Below are 23,529 nucleotides of genomic sequence, written 5' to 3' on the forward strand. Positions count from 1 at the left end.
TTACAGTATTCAGTTTGTCATTCCAACATTTTTTGGTCCATTTCCGGGCTGATATTACACAATAATAAAATAAAATTAATGTTGTATGATCCACCATTTTTTACAATATATTATGCAATATTATTGAATTACATTACTAAATTAGGGACTAGTTTCGACCTTGGCTGGACATCTTCAGCCTTAATGTAATACATCTAATAACTAAACAAATGTAAAAACACACAACTGACATGAAAACTAATGTACAAACACATAATTAATATTAAAATCTGGGATGAACCAAGTGTAAAATCTGAAAAATAAATAAGGCTCAAATTCTTAGCATCTGGAGTATGCTCATCATCCAGACTCTTTCTTGTATTGATATTCATAGAATTGTTAGTTCCATCACTGCTAATCATTACAATTTCAACTGCAAAACGAGAACTGGTAAATGTTGATTCTGTAGTCAGATCATCAATTACCAAATCTACTTGAGTGGTGCTAGCAGTATGCAAGCCACTAGATGTCACTGTAAATAACCACCAGCTGATGGAAAACTGCTAGATGGTGTTTCCACATCAACCAACGTAAATAAAATGAAATGTTCCCGTAGTGCTTGTTAAAAACATGCTCAACTGCTGTTGGACATTGTCAGGACGGCACATGAAGATATGGTTAAAACTGACACATTCTTAATTTGTGGCTGGTATAAATTCACATTTCATTGCGGTGTCCATGAAATTAACCTGAATAAATGATAAATAAAATTAATGAAGAGAAGGAGAGAGAGAGAGAGAGAGCATGTTAGATGGCATTGGTTATATGAGAATTACCTCTTGTTGCGGCATGTGGTGCGTGGTGAATTGTTGTGTGCCTCATACTAACGGTTGTGAGATTTAAAGGAAAGAAAGGGGCAGGACAAGGAGAGAGAAGCGGAGCAAGGGGCGAGGGGGTGGGGCAAGGGGAGGGTGTGGAGGGGAAAGGGGGGAAATTAAGGCGGCCCGAAGGATGTGGGAAAAGAGATGGCTGCTGAGGAAAGGTGCTGTGAATATTATGAAAAACTTAATTATGACTTGTTGGTTTGGCGTTTCTAAAAATGGGAATTAGAACGTCAAATACGATATTTGACTTTTCTGAAATGTCATTAAGATTGTATGTATGTATGTATGTATGTATGTATGTATGTATGTATGTATGTTTAGTCCTCAGCCCGAAGGCTGGTTCGATCCTCAACAGCTCCGCCATCAGCTGTCATAGATGGCCTAGGCATCACTGAAGAGGCGTACTAGGGAAATGAGGAGTGAGGTAGTTTCCCGTTGCTTTCCTCACAGAGCCAGAAGTTGCTATTACATATCAGTCTGCCAAGCACACTGAAATGCATGCACCAACCGACCCTATGAGAAATATTTTCACACCATTCATAGCAGGGACTGGCTGCAGAAGGAATGGCATTACTAGTATCACTCATACCTCAGTCATTTTCATTTTGTCAAAGCCAAGGATAAAGCTGAGACAGATCAATGAAAGTAACACAATTGCTCTGGCCCATACCAGAAGACAAGTGCACTGTAAACACTAGGTCCTGCCAGCAAAGGCACGTCATTAAGATTATGATTCAGGTTAAAATATTGATCTATATGTATGAAGCAGCTTTCAGTAATGTTAAGGAGGGGTCCTTTGTTGATGATTTTGAGAATTTCCATATCTTGTTTTATGCCTGTGAATTTGTGATTATAGTCATGCATATGCTGTCCTACAGCTGAAAATTTATTGTACTTCAGGGCACTGATGTGTTCCGAGTACCTTATATTAAAACTCCTCCCGGTCTGTCCGATGTAAGAAGAATTACAATTGTTACAAATAATCCTGTATACTCCTGATTTTGAAAACTATTGAACTTGTTTATGGATGTGGCATTATGTAAGACTTGTGCATTCCTACTGTTGGTTTTGAAAACTACTTTTACATCATGCTTTTTAAAGATGTTGGTGACTTTGTAATTTTGTTCATTGAACATAGAGATAGAAAGGGAGGAGTTGTTTTGATTATCTTTTTTCAAAGTGGTAGAGGGGCGATATTTATATTTATTGATAATTTTTTCAATAAAGCAACTGTTCTATCCATTAGATTTAGCTATATTACGAATGGTGTTCAACTCATTTTGGAGGTCTCTTTTTGAGATTGGAACATTGAAGGCTCGGTACACCATGCTGTTGTACGCTGCTCGTTTGTGAATTTGGAGGTGTGAAGAATCTTGATGGATTGTTAGTGACTGTTTGAGTAGGTTTTCTGAAATGCTTATATCTTAAGTAGCTTGGGTGCCTGATAATAGTTAAGTCTAAAAACTTCATTTTCTGTTCAATTTCGGATTCAAGTATGAATTTTATATGTGGGTCAATGTTATTTAGATTAATGAGGGTGGTAGCAGCATGTGTGATGCTCTCATTCATAATTACTATGGTGTCATCTACATATCTTGCCCAGAAAAGGATGTTGTCAAAGTTATTATTATTATCAACTTTGGCATGTTCCAAAAGATCCAAGTAAATCTCGGCTAAGATACCTGAGGCCGGTGATCCCACAGCCAATCCTTCTTGTTGATAAATAACATTATCAAAAGTAAAACAATTGTTACTTATAACTAATTTAAGCATAGACATGAAATCCTGTATTTCTAATACACTTAAGCCAATGTATTTGCTTAAATTGTTTTGAATGATGGGGTATACCTTGGAGATTTGTATGCTAGGATACATGTTTACAACATCAAATGAGTGGAGAGAATGACTGTATTGAATGTTAATATTTTTAAATTTATCAATAAATTCTTTAGGGTTTTGGACGTATTTGTCGACAAAAAACGATAGTTCCTTCTTAAAAATCTTTTAATGAATTGTGATGCTTTATATCATGGACTCGGTCTATAGTTAATGATCAGGTGAATGGGGACGCCAGTTCTGTGTATCTTGGGGAGGGCTTTGGCGGTGGGTAAACCTGGGTTCACATTAATTAATTTAGTTTTTTCTTGATCTGTCAATAGATATTAAGTATTCTCGAGGATCTGCTTAAGTTCATGTTGGATTCTTGGGGTAGGGATCTTCTTTATTGTAGAGAATGAGCTATCTTTAAAAAAATTGATTTGTTTTGCTTACATATTTGTTTTTGTCCATTATGACGGCAGTGTTACCTTTATCTGCTTTCGTAATTATAAGATTATTATCATTGATATTCTTTTTGAGAGCATGTATTTGCTTTTGTATGAGAATCGAATCCTTGCAGCTATTGTCGTCATGAGTAGTAAGGGGTGAATTACAGGAGTTAATATTGTTTTTTAGGTTAAGAATGGAGTTTAATTTTCTTTGACTTCAATTCTTACTTCATCTTGTTCATCTGCTGGCAATTTTCTAATGGCTAATTATGCTTCTATTGTTGTAGTGATGGCTGTGTTCAGAGTGTTAAAATTAGGCCAATTGTGCTTAGGGCCCTTGGTTAAAACGGAGCTTTCGTCTTCATTCAATGGTACCTTGGACAAATTTATGATCGGAGGGTGAAATTGGTTGTTCATGTTAGGCTTAGTGTTTTGTTGGTTTCTTTAGCATAATTATTGTTGAGTTTAGAGTTCAGTAACGTATGGAGCTTTTTCTCTAGGGTTTGTTGTTTCTTTGATAATACAATAAATAATCTATTGTCAACTTGGGCTTGAAATAGATTCCAGTGAGCATCCGAAAGTAAACTTGTAGCTTCGAGGTGAGCCTCATATAATGTATGGTTAAAAAATGCCTTTTTCTTGTACAAAAATTTGATTTCCTCTCTCATCCAAATCTTATTTGTTCTAGTTTGAGTTTTAGTAATTTGAAAATTTGAAAAGAAGAACAATGATTCTTAAACTTGCTTTTAAGAAAGTTGAGTGTCAAATTGCGAGCGACACACTGTGTGAAAAATTCAATGTCTTTGCCCAATTTGGCTATTTTGACTTTAAGACCTAAATATTAACAGGCTTTCTGTTTTGCCTGGTTGGCTACGTAATCATAGGATATAAACTTCATGGTTTTGATCCGTACTGAATTGTGATCACAATAATAATTATTAAATTAATGTTGTATGGTCTACCATTTTCAATACTATATTATGCAATATTACTGAATTACATTACTAAACTAGGGACTAGTTTCAGCCTTGGCTGGCCATCTTCAGCCTTAATGTAATACATCTAATAACTAAACAAATGTTAAAACACACAACTGACATGAAAACTAATGTAAAAACACACAATTAACATCAACATCTTGGATGAACTAAGTGTAAAGTATTTATTATTGTAAACGTGTCGTCTATGTATCTCAACCAGCATATTATTCCGTTAATGTTGTTGATTTTATCCACGTAAATTTCTGTCATAATTCCCGAAGCTGGGGCATCCATGGGAAGACCTTCCTGTTTATATACCTGGCCATTAAGGGTAAAGTAATTATTAGCGGTGATGAACTCCAAGATACTAAAAAAATCGGCTACCTCTTACCTACTTAAATTACTGTACTTAAGTAGATTGTTCTTTACAAGATTTATCGGTTTTGATACTGGAACATTCGGGAACATATTTTTGACACCAAATTAATACATCTTCTGGTCTGATTGCATGTTTAAATCTTTAGTACGATCACAAAATTCTTTGAAATTCTTAATAGACTTGTTACCCTCAAATCTATAATGTCCTTTTCTTTTTTAATTGTGTATAAATCTAGACATCTAGTATATAGGGCTATTTTTGAAATTGATGCTGGGTCTTAGAGGTATATTCTCTTTATGCACCTTCGGTAGTGCCCTAGCCATCGGGATACCCGGGTTCATAATAGGTTTTTGGGACTCCCCTTCATTGGGAATGAAAGAAGATCATTTACGAAGTTGCTTTAAGTTTCTCTGGATAATATTGGTCGGGTCTTTTTTTATAATTTTGAATGAATACTCTGTGAAAAAGGTTTCAGTTTTCTGTATGTATGATTCTTTATTTATAATGACCGTAGCATTCCCCTTGTCCGCTTTAGTCAAAATCAAATCATTCTCCTTAATTTTCTGTTTCAATGAACCTATTATTTGGTTATGATGTGAAGAAATTCCATCTTTGTTGTTATTTATTAAATAATAAAGTTTTTCTTAATATTAAATCTAGTCTCCGTCTGGCTCTCTATTAGTAACTTCTGTATTGCATTTTCAGCTTCCGCCGTGATCGTGATTGCGTCTTTAAGTTTGAATTGAATGGGCCAATTGAATTTGGGACCTTTCTCCATAACACGTATTTCCAACTTATCAAAACGGGTCTTAGAAAGATTGATAACAGGCTCTTGAAATACAGGAATGGTTGAATGCGCCCGATTGTTATGATACGTAGACGAGGGAGAATGAGCCTCAGTTCTCTTACTATTGCACCTAAGTCTATTAGTTTTGTTGACTAAATTGTTCTGTTTATCTACAAATAGGTATGCAATTGTATCATTGATGCAATTTTGAAATGAATTCCATTCTAATGGGACAAAGGAGGAAGAAGCAACAAGATGGGCTTCATATAACTAAGTGTTAAGTCATGCTTTTTTCCTATAGAGAAATTTAATTTCGTTCCTGATCCATAGAATGTTGGCTTAATCTTGTGTCTTTCTATGCCAGTACAACAAGACATTCTTATTTTGAACAGATTTCAAAAAATTAGGGATGAGTCCCACTTTGAGAGAGTTATTCAAGAGAAGATTGTCCTTACCTATTTTTGCAACTTTGGTCTTAAGATTTAAATATTTGTTTTCAACAAACTTAATATGAACGTTTCTTTCAAGACAACCAACAACAACGCTCATCTTTTCTATAATCAGCACACTATCAATACAGGCAATAGCAAACTTCAGAAGTCAAGAGTTTACAAATTTAAGTGCCAGCAATGTTCTGCCAGTTATATCGGACAGACAGGCCGCAATTTTAACATAAGATATAATGAACATGTTAATGCATCAAAATACGGCAGATTCTCGGCATTCGGTTCTCATATGGTCGATACAATCATACATTCATGGACAAGAAACAAGACCTTCAAATTCTCCAATTAAGTAAGAAAGGGAATCTATTGAATATTTTAGAAAACATTTTTATAAATATTGGTCAAAAATGCAATCCAATTCGTGTTTTGTTGTGCAATAAATAACACTATGGTACCTCTGTATTGTACCAGGAAATGCCTATGGCCTGAAACATACTTACTGGTTACATGAATATCTGCAATGGGATGGCTCGAACGTATGTGTAGAGTGCACGAGGTAACGGTATGGCACAGAGCTGCGAGCAACGAGCGAGATACATCACCAGCTGCAAGTATGCGGATGATGCAAAACCTCACCTGACACTCTAGACTATACCAGAAGTATTTTACTAACTTCTAAATTCTTTGAGATATTGAAAAATGACATATATCACCGTGTAGTTCATTATCTCAATGTATCAATGCCATAATTTCATGAAAATCGGTCTAGGGATTTTCAAGTTATTCAGCTACAAAGAAACTGCATTTTTTCATGAGGAGAAACAGCTTATCTCTACAATCCATATAAAAGGACAGGGTCCGGCAAGGCATATTCAGTTACAACTTACAACTCACAGCTGACAGACTGTCATGCTGGTCTCCGCGTACACGTCTGCAAGAGTCGAACCCAGTAATCTTGTTGCGTATTATCTTCAATACAATCTTCATCGTACTTGTAAAAATTGTATAGTATTTTGGAACTTAGAAAATTTCCAGAGCTTTGAGATGAACTTAGGGCCGGTTGCGTAAAAATCGCTAACTTCTTCGTTCTTTTCTCTGTGTGAGGTGTATAGCACTAATCTGAGATCACTGAACCAAGTTCAGTTTTGATCTAAGGTCGATGAAACAGAGTTGACAACATCGCTAAACAAGAGAGATAATTGTGATTGTATCGAATCGAGTTGTATCGAACATGCGATTTAGATAGTAACTGTACCGGGCGGTACACCTCCACGCCGCTAATTTAAAATGTGCGCCAGTTGAAACTCCTCTGCTGGAGGAAGTCTGAACTTTATCTACGGTATTAATTTTTTACTTTCTCAGAAGATGTCACTATCTGGAAATTTTGGAGTTTTTGAACTGTGTCATTTTCGATGTATTTTTGTTTTACCGGTAGTAAGAAGTGTGAACTTTCTCTTCTAGAGGACACTACTGAAAAACTACAACGGTGCACCCTAGTGCGATGTGAAAGAACTGTTTTTTGGAGAAATTTTTATCTCAAAAGTTTGTTTCTTGTTAAATTTCTTTCTGTTATTGTTTAAGTTGGCTGTATACCCCTCTCTTCCCCCTTGTTTTGTATTTAGCCAATCCCGAATTTCTTTAATTAATTTCTGACCAATCTGATGTATCTTCCCCCAACTTGAATATGCTGCTTATCCCGAACCAATAAAGTGATTGTGGGCGGGTGTTTTCTTCCATGAAACGCCTCGAACTTTCCGCGAGAGTATATAAACTGCTGATTTTTGGGTCTCTGCGCCACTTCTGTTCCATCTTTCAGTGTGTAAAGTACATAGCAGGGGGCGGGAAGCGCCTCTTTCTTCGGCAGCGGTCAACAACAAGGTAATGGCCGATTAATAACTTCTTTCTTTGCTAGCTCAGCAGTTTAACTCTCGGGGCGGGTCCGAAGTCTTTCCGTAATGTAACCTTCCTTAAAATGTAAAGAAACTTAGTATCTATTCTTTTTAAACTGCATATCGGGATAGAGAGTGCTTAACCCTCTCGAGCTCCCACTCATATTGCTTTGAGGTGAACTTATTTCTCACAACCGATTCTTCCTTAATGTAATGTAAATTGTTCTTTTCTAAAGTCACCTCTGTAGTATGGGATTAGCCCTTGCATCAGTGGCCTAGAGCCAAACTAGGTTTTGAAACAAATACATTAGGAGTGCAGATCGCCTCCTCTCAAATTGTTATTTTAGAGGTCATGTAATTAACCTTTTTCACTTAATAGACCTCAGTAGGGTGGGTATTTTACCCCTGTGTCTATGTCCTGAGAGGACAACTTGAAGGTGGAGTTTGGTGTGGCCTTTGAGAGGCTTAAGGTTTGAGAGCGAGTAGCTCTTTCTTGAAAATTGAGTGTTGTATGCCTCGAGGAGGCTTTTCTGTGTAATTTGGAGCAAGGGCTCAACTTATTTTGGAGTAAAGTTGGGCTAATTGCCCTAGAAGTGTGAATTCGGGGCTTGAAGCCCAAATACTGTAAATACTGTAATTGCACCTTTTGTTGCTTTGCTACTCTGTACCTGCCGTACTTGTTATTTCTTAATTTTGAAAAGAAAATATAACCTTGTTAAATTTTACATTAACTTTGATTCCGTAGTTTGAGACCCGTTCAAGCCCGCACCTTCTTTCACCTCTACCTACCACAAAAACACCGTAACAAGTGGTAGCAGAGCGTGGTTGAATGGGTCTCAATTTAGCCCCTTTTGACGGCTAAACATTGCTTTGATTCAAACTCTAACAATTTTCTCAGTTCCTGGAATTTTCTGATTTTTTCAAAATTGTTCTGTCATCATGCCCGGCCCTCGCAATGTTCTCCATCTTAACTATTTGCGCAAGGAGGAGTTGAACTATGAGTTAACTATCAGAAATGTGCAATCTGGAGGCACGGTTGCGATAGACACCAACAAGCTTAGAGAGTCCCTTGATTTGCCCATTTCCATCCCCAATTTGTGAGAGAAAGAAATTGACGACTCTCTTTCCACGATCACCGAGAATACTACTAGGCTAGCATCGGTAGTTATTTTTTTTGATGAAAATGACCCTTCTCCTAATCAAATTAAGCGTGTGCAAGCCAGGCTATATCATTTTTCAAATAGAGTTAACGATCTGTTGTCTCTGAAGTTGAATGACGTTCAGAGGAAGGAAGCTAGTACGTTACTTGAAAGTATTTCTGAATTATCTAGCAAGGTCACTCAATTGTTAACTGGGGAAGTTCCTCCCAAAATTGATCAACCCACCACGATGAATGTAGGTAGCGAGGAAGAGCCTCCTAAGGGAGAAGCCAATAGGATAACCGTTGCTGCTCAAACTATCTCTGCCCCATTGGACAACGAGTCTGAACGCCGTGCATCGTTGAGTAATATACGTTCTGAATTAACTTCCTTGCCACTGAAACCTTTACCTACTATGTCACCCGGGTTTAGCAGCTTGCCTCATCCATTGGCAATGTTGCTCAGAGGTATCTCTAAGTTTTCCGTTAATACCACCAGTGAAGTAATTTCATTTTTAAGATTTTTAGTTGAATTTCAGGATCATGCTCTTGTGTTTTCTCTTTCTCCATGTCAAATTTTGCAAATTATCTATCCCTATGCAATAGGTATTCTCTCAGACAAAATAGTTAGAGCCATTGCCGAGCAATCATCGATTGAAGACTTCCACGCCCACTTGCTAGCTAACTTCATCCCGGCCAGGGCAAGGTCCTCCCTTATTCAGAAGTACTATTATCGGGTACAGCGCTTGGATGAAAACTTGGCAGATTTCATCCAAGATATTAAGTTCTATACTAGGGTGTTTGCTCTTCACTTCCCTGAGGATCAGATTGTACAAGCTATTGTGGAAGGAATTTCACCATCCTATAGGTCATATTTGTGTTTCGCGGCGTGTCCGCAAACCTTCTCTGAACTTGAAGCATTGGCCGTCTCAGCGGAAGGAGTTAGATACGCCGATTCTTTGCGTGTCGCGAAAGAACCCCCTCCTTCGTTTAGTAATCCTCGGCCTCCACCTCGCCGACCAGTCACACCCCGTAAATGTTATGCTTGCGGGTCACCTGACCATCTTCGCAATAAGTGTCCATTGATCAAAGCTAGTAGGGCAAATAATGGAGCTGGCTCATCACAAGGCTGTTTTAAATGTGGGGCTTTCTCACATATCGCCAAAAATTGCCCAAATTCAAATAGCACCCCCTCCTGCTCAACTTCAGGTGCAACTTCCAACAACAATCAAAAGTGACTAGTGGCTTCGGCTGAGTCGACTAATCCATCTTCCCGAGGCTCAGCCCCTGGCAAACTCGTCGTAAATTCAGGGAATGTTCAATCTGCAAATCTATCTTTTGAATGCCCCAAAGAGTGTCTTAGGATTGCGGCGGATACCCCCGCACCTGTTCCTTTTCTTAAGATTGAGTTGAATAACGAGCCTATAACCGCTCTATTAGATTCAGGCAGTGTTTGTTCAATTATTTCGGACCAATGGTATTCAAAATTGAAGTCTGTTTGTAAACTACCTGACTATGGCTCATCTACTGTTCAATATGTTTCGGCTAATTCATCTCCATTAGAAATTCTAGGTTCTGTACAGGTCAAAATTCGTATTTTTAAATTTACATGGAAAACCAAACTGTTTGTGGCTAAGCACCTGTCTTGCCCCATCATATTGGGAGCTGACTTCATTTCTCACACTGGCCTTGTGCTCGATCTTCAGAGTAAGTCGTGCACATTCAAATTTGCTTCCAATTGTAAAATCCCCTTGTTAAAGTGTAATTCTGTATCATGTTCATCTATTTCGCCTACCCAGGAGGAGATGTTGTTAGACCTTAGACATCTACCTGAGGAGCAGGCTGATAGTATTCGTAAATTATGTCAGTCATTTCCAGAGGTGTTCTCTGATACTCTTGGTGTTACTGACCTTATTGAATACAAAATTGAGGTCACGGATTCGATTCCTGTCCGTTTTCCACCTTATAGACTATCTCCACCTAAAATGAAGGCTCTGAAAGAAATCATCGATCAGATGTTGAAGGATGGTATTATTAGGCCCTCTAAGTCGGCGTATTCGTCACCTATTTTTCTAGTCCCGAAACCCCAAGGAGGCTTCAGGCCTGTCATTGATTATAGGGCTCTCAATCGGAAGGTGGTGTTGCAATCTGTGCCCCTTCCTGACCTTCATTCTTGTTTTTCATGGTTTCGTAAGGCCAAGTTCTTTACTATCTTGGACTTGAATCAGGCCTATAATCAAATTCCCCTAGCGGAAGAGTCTAAACATCTTACAGCGTTTGCCACGGACTGGAATTTATACGAATACAACCGCGTGCCTTTCGGGCTCCCCACGGGAGCAGCTGTACTCACTAGGCTGCTAGATAGGGTCTTCTCCGACATCAAATTTGAGTACTTGTATCACTACTTGGATGATGTCGTCGTATTTTCGGAGACATTTGAAGAACATCTAGATCATCTGCAAGAAGTTCTCAATCGCCTTCGTAAGGCTGGGTTAACTGTCAAGTTGTCCAAGGTTGCCTTTGCTAAGCCCTCTATGTCATTCCTAGGGCATATTGTGTCACCTGATGGTGTTGCAGTCGATCATTCTAGAACACAGGCCATCCGTGATTTTAAACCTCCCAAGGACATTAAAGGTATCGCCAGGTTCATTGGCATGGTGAATTTCTTCAGGAAGTTCATTCCTAACTTTGCTAATAGAGCGGCGCCCTTGAACCTTCTTCGTAGGAAAGGCATCAAATTCGAGTGGGGACCTTCTCAACAAGCCGCTTTTGAAGATCTGAAATTAGCTCTCTGTAATGCCCCTGTACTTGCTATGCCTGATTTCTCGAAGAAATTCATCGTCCAAACCGACGCGTCGTCGTCAGCAGTAGCAGCAGTCCTTCTTCAAGAGACTGAACTAGGGAGGTGACCCATCGCCTATGCATCTAGGACCTTGTCGGCTCAAGAAGCCAAGTATTCCATCTATGAGCTCGAAGGTTTGGCAGTTTTATTCGCCTTAGAAAAGTTCCGTCTCTATCTGGAACATGTCAAATTCGACCTGGAGACAGATAATCAAGCCTTAAGCTGGGTCTTAGGTAGGCCGCGTCGTACTGGTCGTATAGCCCGTTGGGCCATCCGAATTTCTGTCTTCCAATTCGATGTCAGGCATATCAGAGGTACCGAAAATATTGTCGCTGATGGCCTCAGCCATATGTTTTCCAACGACGTCGAGACCCAGGAACCGGTCGACAGTTCATCACCTCCCGAGTCCATACTATCTGATGTTAATGCCATCTTAACAGATGCTCCCATGCTCTTTAGGGATATCGAGAAATACCAACGTGAAGATCCGACGCTGGCTCCGATAATGGAAACCCTTTCTTCTGGGGATCATGTTGTCCCTTATGTTCTGAGGAATGGTGTTTTATGTTGCCCATCAAGGCATGATAAGATGATGAAGGTCGTCGTTCCAGCGGTTCTTGTACCTATGATCTTCAAGTACTATCATGAGACCCCATTAGGGGGGCATCTTGGAATCTTTAAAACTCGTAAGAAGATTCGTGAAATGTTCATCTGGAAGGGTATGGACGGTGACATCCGTGAACTAGTAAAGGCTTGTAAATCCTGTTTGCTTAGTAAACCAACCATGTCCACCAAGGTAGGCCTTTTGTCTTCTCATCAAGCATCGCGCCCCATGGAACGCCTGTATATTGATTATGTAGGACCCTTCCCCCAGTCGAAGGGAAATGCCAACAAGTTCATCTTTGTATGTGTAGATGGTTTTACAAGATTTTCCTGGTTATTTCCGACTAAGCTGGCTACCGCTCAGTCCACCATTACTTGTCTAAATTCTATCTTTGCTTCTTTTGGTCCGTGTCAGTATATTGTATCTGATAATGCTAAGGCTTTTACATCTAATCTATTTCGTAAATTCTGTTTTGACTTGTCCATCTCTCATGTAACTACTTCTGCTTATTACCCTCAACCATCTCTGGCTGAACGGGTTAACCGTAATCTCAGGTCCGCGCTTATTGCCTATCATCATGAAGATCATTCCAGGTGGGACACGTCCTTGCATTGGTTAGCTTTTGCTCTGAATTCGGCGGTTCATGAATCACATAAATTTACTCCAGCTTCTTTAATGTTCAAGTTTGTTCCCAATACGCTGCTTTCTAACCTCTGGTCTCTGAGTGACATTCTACCTGAGACAATAGATCCGGACAACATTAAAGATCTTTGGAAGAAGGCTAAAGCCAATCTTAAAGTGTGTCATGAAAAGGTTAGGGAAAGGTATGATCGTGGACGGAGACCCACCCCTTTGAAGGTAGGTGACCAAGTAATGGTCAAGAATTTTGTTCCCGCGGGCAAGCTTGCCCCCAGATTTCATGGGCCGTGTGTCATTCTCGATTTCCTTACGCCGGTTACGTTGTTATTAAGCAACCCAGCCACCGAGAGGATATTTAGGGTTCACCTGTCCCAGGTAAAACCAGTGTAAATTTTGTGTCAACTTGCTTTATATAATTTGAAAGGAATATGAAGGTTATATTTTTTTGAGTTTTCACTTTTGATGCATTCTGCCCCTTCTATAATATCTTGTTTCATATGTAAGCATTTTTGTCAAACCTCCCCCGATTAGTTAAACTGCCATTATGTCCTTACCACGGCCATTACCACGCTCCCGTCTCCTGCTCCACTCTACACAGTGGCTTAATTAATGCCATGGATATCTACACGCCACTGGCCCCTCAACCTCTCCACAAGTCTGTGCCCTCAAAAAAGATGATGGTCCAACAAATTCTGCCGCCTAGCTTTAAGGTTTCAGTGCCCCCGCAGCCGCGCGGCGCCGTGCAGCGACTGGGATAGAGGAAGGGCCCCCTCGACCCCAGCGAGGACGACATGTGCACGGCGAGCCGGAGCTCTCCTCCCGGCCAAGGCTGATGTGCGGCGCACGACCTGCTACTGGCCCGCAGCCTGTATATGTTCACCGCGGGCGCGGCGTGCTTCTACACCTCTGCTCCCCTCATAGTGCGGGCGAGCGGTATCTCAGGGTACTTGAGGGGCCCGGGCGGCCTCCTCTGAACGCAAGCCGCAACGGCCGGTCTGGCCATCCAACTTAATCAACATCAACTACATGGACAGTTACTGTCAGCAATTACTATACCTGAGAATTCAACAACAATATCTGGTGGACTTAGAAAATTTTTCCTCAACTTTAAAACTAAAGTTTTCCTTCTGAATTCAACTTCTACAAACATAAAGACTTTACTTCGCCAGTCACAACAAAAATTTTGAAACTGAATCAAACCACATTAAGAAAATCCTATAAATACTTCTGCAATTAATCTCCATATCAACATCAAAACTTGGACCTTGTTTCCAAACAAATTGCATGTGTCACCCCTGGAGGAACTTTTGGGGGGGGAGGTCTGTACCGGGCGGTACACCTCCACGCCGCTAATTTAAAATGTGCGCCAGTTGAAACTCCTCTGCTGGAGGAAGTCTGAACTTTATCTACGGTATTAATTTTCTACTTTCTCAGATGATGTCACTATCTGGAAATTTTGGAGTTTTTGAACTGTGTCATTTTCGATGTATTTTTGTTTTACCGGTAGTAAGAAGTGTGAAATTTCTCTTCTAGAGGACACTACTGAAAAACTACAACGGTGCACCCTAGTGCGATGTGAAAGAACTGTTTTTTGGAGAAATTTTTATCTCAAAAGTTTGTTTCTTGTTAAATTTCTTTCTGTTATTGTTTAAGTTGGCTGTATACCCCTCTCTTCCCCCTTGTTTTGTATTTAGCCAATCCCGAATTTCTTTAATTAATTTCTGACCAATCTGATGTATCTTCCCCCAACTTGAATATGCTGCTTATCCCGAACCAATAAAGTGATTGTGGGCGGGTGTTTTCTTCCATGAAACGCCTCGAACTTTCCGCGAGAGTATATAAACTGCTGATTTTTGGGTCTCTGCGCCACTTCTGTTCCATCTTTCAGTGTGTAAAGTACATAGCAGGGGGCGGGAAGCGCCTCTTTCTTCGGCAGCGGTCAACAACAAGGTAATGGCCGATTAATAACTTCTTTCTTTGCTAGCTCAGCAGTTTAACTCTCGGGGCGGGTCCGAAGTCTTTCCGTAATGTAACCTTCCTTAAAATGTAAAGAAACTTAGTATCTATTCTTTTTAAACTGCATATCGGGATAGAGAGTGCTTAACCCTCTTGAGCTCCCACTCATATTGCTTTGAGGTGAACTTATTTCTCACAACCGATTCTTCCTTAATGTAATGTAAATTGTTCTTTTCTAAAGTCACCTCTGTAGTATGGGATTAGCCCTTGCATCAGTGGCCTAGAGCCAAACTAGGTTTTGAAACAAATACATTAGGAGTGCAGATCGCCTCCTCTCAAATTGTTATTTTAGAGGTCATGTAATTAACCTTTTTCACTTAATAGACCTCAGTAGGGTGGGTATTTTACCCCTGTGTCTATGTCCTGAGAGGACAACTTGAAGGTGGAGTTTGGTGTGGCCTTTGAGAGGCTTAAGGTTTGAGAGCGAGTAGCTCTTTCTTGAAAATTGAGTGTTGTATGCCTCGAGGAGGCTTTTCTGTGTAATTTGGAGCAAGGGCTCCTGATCATGAATGGGGTTTTCTGCCCCTCTGGTAAAACTTATTTTGGAGTAAAGTTGGGCTAATTGCCCTAGAAGTGTGAATTCGGGGCTCGAAGCCCAAATACTGTAAATACTGTAATTGCACCTTTTGTTGCTTTGCTACTCTGTACCTGCCGTACTTGTTATTTCTTAATTTTGAAAAGAAAATATAACCTTGTTAAATTTTACATTAACTTTGATTCCGTAGTTTGAGACCCGTTCAAGCCCGCACCTTCTTTCACCTCTACCTACCACAAAAACACCGTAACAGTAACGATCGACAATTCTCGACGCCATTCGACATTCATTTGTCTGCGATACGTAAACGAAGCCGCAAAATGCAGAAGAAAGATGAGTAACAAGAAGACGCGTACTGCAAATTTTAAGAAAGAGGAAAAAGATATGTCCTTCTTACTTCACCCTCCTCAGCAGGCATCTTGATGAATTGAGGTATTAGAGCTGCAATCTCTCTAGTGACTTTGTGTATAGTCCTACTTGCAGTTCCTTTATTTACATTGAATACATCTCCAATTACTATTTGGAAGCTTCCAGTTGCGTAAAATCTTTAGTGTGAGAAGGATCATGAACATTGGATTCAGTGCATGATTTCGTTTAGCTTGTGTCCTCAATTGTAGATGTAATCTTTGTTTTAGTTCTTCATCTACACGTTTTCCTAATCGAAACCGTATTTTAAATTGTCGATCATTTAGTTCTAACAAGGGATTCCTTCTATGTTGAAACACGCGAGGAGCTCTTTGGAGTTCAAACTCTCCATTCTCGGATGAAACGTCAGAGTAATCTGAAATCTGAAAATAGCATAACCTATAGGCCCTAAGCATAAAACAGTGGAGAACAAACAACTTGTTAATAGTAGGATTATTGTTCAAATAATTACAATTAGCATTAGGCCTACTTATCATTTTACTTTAATCAACAGTAGGCCTATTTATTATCTTTTTTTGTTATTATGTCATAGACACCTAAACAGATTTATTTCTCACAAAAATAATAATTATATTCCTTCTGCTGAACTTAGTTCAACCAGGTTAATCTGAGAAAATTCACCAGTCAGATTTGACCTTCCATCAAGAAGACATGATCTTGGATTAATGTTTATACAACCAAAATTCTAAGTTCAGCTTGACTGGAGATCAGTTTTGGGTGGTTGAACTCAGATTAACTTTTATGCAACCGGCCCTTAAACATTTTACAGTGCTATTTCAGAACTTATAATATTTCTCCCATTCACAAACTTAGTATCTTTTTGTGCTAGAAAGTGAACGACTTCACTTAACTTAGTCTTGTGCTAACATTCAAATGTGATTTACTTTGAACTATTATAGTGAATAACAGAGTGAACATTAAGGCTATTTCACAACAATTTAACTGAATACTAACTTTATTCAGTGGAAATAATCCATAATATCTCTTTAATTTGTGTGCGACGAATATTTAGGAAAGTTAGAACTAAACCAGACTTGTGTCGTGAGTGAACTACATTTTACACTTCATAGCTTGATAGTCATTTGAACTCATATTCAATTAGAATCCAAACATTTGTTATACATTGAACAAACTTTGAATTATGTGTATAAATAGTATAAACTGTGTACAATAAACTGTGTTTCGAACTGTGCTTCCAATTAGTCAAGCAATAATTATTTTCTACTAGTGACTTAATATTCTGCACTTAGTAAAATCGTACCAATTTGACACTCGTAACCCATACCATCAGCTGAACTTTCTCATATTTACGAAATTTATTAGTGACCTGATGTTCAAGTCGATGTGGGACTTATGTGGTACATCGTGTGATTTAACGAGGTACAACGTGGGACTTAACGTAGTACATCGCTGAAGACGGTATGTGGTACTATGGTGGACATCACGACATTGGTTGCAAACGAGTTCCGAATGCTGTTCGCTGAACCGCAATTTCCAGTTCTAGTTTCAAGACTAATCAGGTGATATAAGTGCCTTTGCCAACAATCTTGCAACAGAATCAACTTTTTCTCAACTACTGAACTTTAAAGACAGTGATTTCTTCATTTTATGACGAACTATCATTGCTAATTGGAAGTCACATAATTCACATAATATTTCCAAGTGTTGAACAGTATTTATAAAATAGAACACAACACTAGACTTTGCGAGAAGATTAACCTTACGTTCTTTTACATTCTCAAGTGTTAACTTTATAAAAAGAGACTGTAGGAATTTTGAAATGATAACATTTTAGAGAGACTATAGAGTTATTAATTCTCAAAGTGAAGTGATATTCATTTTCACCTAATATTTTGCGTTATTTCTCAAGATGAACTCTATGAACTTGATGAAAGGAATTATTAATTTTGAATTTCATTTATTACAAACATTCAATGAAAATTTATGATATTGCCAGAATCAGGCAACATTAAATTCAACAGAAGATATGAAGGATGAGAGTCGAATACAGGCAGCCGAAATGAAGTTCTTGAGGAGTATGATACAGAAGAGTAGAAGAGACAAAATAAGGAATGAGAAAACCCAGGAAGAAATTGGAGTGGAAAAAATGAATGATAAAATAGAGAAGAGCCGACTAAGATGGTTTGGGCACACAAAGCGAATGAGCGACGAAAGAATGCCAAAAAAAAAAGTGATGGAAATGCAAATCCAAGGAAGGAGAGGCTGTGGACGACCACGATTGAGATGGAAGGATACCATCCAACGCAGCATTATAGAAAGAAACCTGGACTGGGACACAGTGTTGGAGAAAGAGTGGTGGAAAGACCGAAGAAAGTGGAGAAGAACCATATTTGCCCCTACCCAGCTACAGCTGGATAAAGGGAAATGATGATGATGATGATGATGATGATGATGATAAGATATTTAAATTTGATTTTCTATTTTCAAATTCGAAATAATAGAGGAATTATTCATGCTATCTGGGGGCCAAAGGGGTAGTATGCTGCCCTGTGGGTTCACTTCTTACTGGTGGACGTGTACTAATAAAGCACAGGAAACGCCATTTATTCCTACCAAGTCTGATACATGCATGTCCACGCCGTGGCCCCTGGGCTATGGGTATACTGCGTGTACATGGCTAAGTCATGTAAGGGCAAAAAAGCGATTTTCCGACGCTTCAAAATAGGGACCCACCAGCTAAGGGAGACAACCCCGAAAGAAAACATCGGCCCTCCAGGATTGCAGGGGGTTGGCGTTGGGCTGACAACCCAATCTGTAAAAAAAACTCTCGTTACGAAATCTGAACAGGAAATAGCCGGCCTGACCTTTTTACGACGACCTCGCAAGAGGATGTAAAGATAATTGGAATCAAGAATTGGAGGAGTCTGCACTTAAAAGGAAAAAATGGGGAGAACTTCTTCAGACGGCCAAGGCCCACAAAGGGTTGTCGCGCCAGTGATGATGATGATGATGCTGATGATGATGATGATGATGATTCATGCTATCTACAAGTTGAATAAACTTAAAAAGTACCATCTATTATTTCGCACTGTGAATACCATTCTCTGTACCTGCTCCTAAGAACTGAACACCCCTTGGTCAAGTCTCATGCCTCTTTTCCTTTGACTTTTCCTGGTACAGTATGTCTCTTATTAATTTGTAAATTCAGGAACTCTTTGGCCCAAGGTGATGCAGAACATTTTTTGATGCATCTATTCAGGAAAGTTTAGATGATGATGATGATAATGATGATGCTTGTTGTTTAAAGGGGCCTAACATCTAAGGTCATCAGCCCCAGGTAAGTTTAAACTTTAATTTCCTTCAAACCAGAAAACAAAATCTTTACTCCATCACGAGATATTTCAAGTCAAGTACAGCAAGGCCTCTGTAGTTGTCTGTTCTACTGGGGCAAATAGTGTTTTTTTTTTTGTAGTTGTTTTACGTCGCACCGACACAGATAGGTCTTATGGCGACGATGGGACAGGGAAGGAAGCGGCCGTGGCCTTAATTAAGGTACAGCCTGGTGTGAAAATGGGAAAGCACGGAAAACCATCTTCAGGGCTGCCGACAGTGGGGCTCGAACCTACTATCTCCCGAATACTGGATACTGGCCGCACTTAAGCGACTGCAGCTATCGAGTTCGGTGGGCAAATAGTGTGTAGCCAATGGTGCTTCCTTTTAAAAGTGGCCAATATTTCTCAAAGTAAATCACATAATTTTAATCTTTTACTCATACATACAATTACATGTATTTATGTACACTAAACCTGAGAAAGTTATATTCATATGCTTTCATCTGCATATTTTACCTGTGTATCTTCTGTAGAAGGTCTTGACGTTTCATCAGTTCTCATGACCATTAATATCTCTGATTCATAATGCTGTCAATAAACTTAGTGACATTGTAACAAAATTATCATCATTCCTCAAGCCAGCCACTTTGCCTGACATCTAAGTTAAGGTTCAACTATGGAGAGAGCAAGTTACTACTAAACTTTACTAACTGGCACTAAAGGACCGCCATTATCTCTCTCCTTCTCGATATACGTATTCCTGTAAAGTACACACCAATTAAAGACACTGAGCTTGGAGTGTCATTTCTCAGCCTATGGTTTTCAGTTTCTTACAATCCGAGCTTTCCTCTGAACCTTCACCCTTCCTCTTTGCCACTCTACCGGGTTTCAACATAACAAAATACAACAGAATAATCAACGTCTAATATGAATGATTAAAACTGAGGAAGCGTACAAATGAAACAACAACAACAACTACTACTAAAGCACTATGCACTGTTAACCTTCGAATCAACAAGCGATCACACGGTAGAAAGCCACAGGTATAGCTGAACAAACACTGTACAGCAACTCAGGATATGATGCCATCTGTGCAAAGTAGCATTGGATGTAAGGCAGAGGTGTGGTGGCTGACATACTGTTTCCAGTCAAACATCAGTACTACTCTACAAAATTAGAGACTGTATGCAGTTGAGGACAGGTCTCGATTGCTGAGTTCTGTTGCTCAGGATAGTTATTTGACAGGGTCTGTACGAGAATTATATATTACTGAAACTTCTAAAAGATACTCACATATATACAACTGAGGGTTGCAGGGTATTAGATATTACAAGGTTCACATCCATTTCTTCTATATCATTGCTTTCATCTGTCAAGTCAAGAAATGATGGACATTTCAAATCAGGATCTTTGGTAAAGAAGTGGACGCTTGAAATAGGACCTTCAAAACGAGCAGAATAGTTTGCCAAGACCTCCTTTTTCAAGCCATCAACCACTGCCAGCCTGAAGTAGCCACACTCACAGCCAAAGGCTGATAAACGCCTGTAAAATAAACAAAAATACATTTTTACAATTAGCTTCACGTCGCACCTCTGAACCTTCACTCTTTCTCTCTGTCACTGTACCGAGTTCCAACATAACAAAATACAACAGAAAAATCAACTACTAATATGAATGATTAAAACTGACCACCACCACCACCACCACCACCACCACCACCACCACCACCACCACCACCACCACCACCACCACTACTACTACTACTACTACTACTACCACCACCACCACCACTACTACTGGACTACTACTGTGGTTGAGTTACAAGAGATAGCACGCAATATGAAGACTGGTAAGGCACCAGGTGTAGATGGAATCCCACCAGAAGCCATCAAGTATGCAGTTACGGTGGCACCTGGTTGGATCTTATCAGCCTTCAATGATTTACTAAAAAAGTGTGAATTCCCCGATGAGTGGAAAGTAGCCAAGCTAGTGCTATTATTGAAGGCAGGGAAACTATCATTAGATCCATCAGCGTACAGGCCACTTTGCTTATTAAACACCTTGAGCAAACTTTATGAAGGATTGATTAAAACGAGACTGGAGAAAGAACTTGAACAACAGGGAGGACTTTCTTCGAACCAGTTTGGATTTAGAAAGGGCAGAACCACAACCCAAGCTATTGAGAGGGTGATTCAAATACAGGCAGAAAGCAGTGAGAAATGGGCTGCCTTGATACACTAGATGTCAAAAATGCTTTTAACACTGCTTCTTGGAGCATTATTTTGAGAGAACTTCGTAGGATGAACATTTCTCGATATCTACAACAAATAATCGTTAAGTACCTCAAAGGACGAAGAATACGACTTCATGATTTAGAAGACCTTGAAATGGGTGCTGGCGTTCCACAGGGATCTGCCCTAGGACCCACCTTGTGGAACATTCTATATGATGGCGTCGATATTTCGTTTGAAAGCGGCCAATGACCAAAGGACTTCCGGCCACTTGCGTAAAATAGCTGAAATGGCAGGATTTGAAAACAAATGTTTGAAGTTCACCAAAAAAATAAGTTAAAATTGGGAGAAATAATAGAATAACTGGGAGGTGGGAAAAACTGTTGAAAATCGGGAGTCTCCCGCCGAAATCAGGAAAGTTGGCAGGTATGTTATTTTTATTTGTTTAATGTCCCACTAACTACTTTTATGGTTTTCGGAGATGCCAAGGTGCCAGAATTTTGTCCCCCAGGTGTTCTTGTACATGCCAGAGAATTTACCGACATGAGGCGGTGTACAAAGGCTGTTTTTTATTAAGGACAATTTTTAATAAAAATAACCAAACATTTTATTTTCAAACCACATTTATTATTAGGTTTTACATATGTTTATTTTTCTACATGGTTACTTTGTTAATTTAGGCACTTGTCATACCTTAAAACTAAGTTTTGAAATCCCTCTTCAAAGAAGTCTGTCGTCTGCTCTGACAGCCAAGAGTTCACGGCTGTTTTCACTTCTTCATCGTTTTTGAAGCGCTTCCCGCCAAGATGACGTTTCAGCTACCAAAAAGAGGTGGAAATCACTCAGAGCAAGGTCAGGGCTATTCGGTGGATGATCCAAAACTTCCCACCTGAAAGAGTCGATCAGTTTCTGAGTCTGGACAGCAGTGTGAGGCCTTGCATTATTGTGAAGGAGCAAAATTCCCTTTTTCAATATGGTGAGCCTTTTGTTCTGAACCGCATGCCAGAGTTTGAGGAAAATCCATCGAGAGAGTGGTTATCGTGAATCTTCTCTCCTCATGAATTTTCGTGTCAATTACAGTCAACAAATCTTCTGTGATCACAGATAGTCGACCCGAGCGTTCTTCGTCACGAACATTTTCACGGCCACTTTTGAACTATCTTATCCATAATCTCACTTTATCTTTGCTCATTGCATCATCACCATACACCTCACAAAGCTGACCATGAATGTCTGCGACCGACATGTTTCTTTCACTCGAAAAACATATTACAGACCGTCTTTCACACGCGGTGGACGATTCAATAATCTTGAACATTTTAAAGATGCACAGTTCAGTGTACAGGATAGCAACACAGCTGCAACTGACACCCGCTTGTTCGCAAAGGATGTCGGGAAGTAGCGCACATGCTTGTTGCAGCGTGCGTGCTAACTTCAGGATTATTAAAAAAGTAAAAAACGGCCCTTACTTAAAAAACATACCTCGTATTTGAGCACCTTCAAATACCACTGGAGTGAGCCAGGATCAAACCCTCCAACTTGAGCTCACAAGGCCAGTGTTCTTTCACCTAAGCTAACCAGCCCAGCAGTTTGATTAATAAAAGTAATACAGTTAATAGTTAGATAATCACACAAGTCATCAAGTCACAGGAGGGTTCATAACTATGTCCACAGAAACCATGCATTACAGTGCAAAACGTCAAAAATGAATATCCCTTCATTGAAAGGTCAGCTTTACACTATGCCCATGATGAATTAGTTTGTGAAAAATGGTTAACATCTGAATTGCACAATTAGGTACATATGCCACGCACATTAGCTGTGATTGGGAATTAGAAGTTGGAGGAGGGGGAACAAAAATGTAGACAACCAAAAGTATTAGGGTTTGAGGGATATAGTGGATGGGGGTGTATATCAAAACGGTTGGTGGGGGTGGGGTGGGGTGAAGGAGGAAGCTACACAAAAAAATTTGAAGTTCTATAAGTGAATTTTGACATAGAGGTGACAGTCTACCAACTTAAGTGTGGTAATAATAGGTTTTTAAATCATATAGTATTTGACTACACACAGGCACTAAATAGAACTGCACACACACAATGAGCCTTTATTCAGTGCACATGTAAATTTATATACCAATTTAATGGGACTATAATGAATATATTTATTTGAAGTCTTCATAATTTTATTCTTCCCT

At 39.4% G+C, this 23,529-nt stretch overlaps 1 protein-coding gene across 3 annotated transcripts in view; it reads right to left on the minus strand.

The window, feature by feature from the left end:
• LOC136862883 (KICSTOR complex protein kaptin) overlaps positions 1–23,529 on the minus strand; it is a 174,569-nt gene that overhangs the window by 77,261 nt on the left and 73,779 nt on the right. For all 3 annotated transcript variants that reach the window (XM_067139155.2, XM_067139154.2, XM_067139156.1), the window contains exon 5: positions 20,398–20,646. In XM_067139155.2, coding sequence (XP_066995256.1) covers positions 20,398–20,646 — 249 coding nt within the window. The remainder of the gene's footprint in view (positions 1–20,397; positions 20,647–23,529) is intronic.

This window comes from Anabrus simplex, chromosome 2 (genome assembly GCF_040414725.1).
Source record: "Anabrus simplex isolate iqAnaSimp1 chromosome 2, ASM4041472v1, whole genome shotgun sequence".
NCBI lineage: Eukaryota > Metazoa > Arthropoda > Insecta > Orthoptera > Tettigoniidae > Anabrus > Anabrus simplex.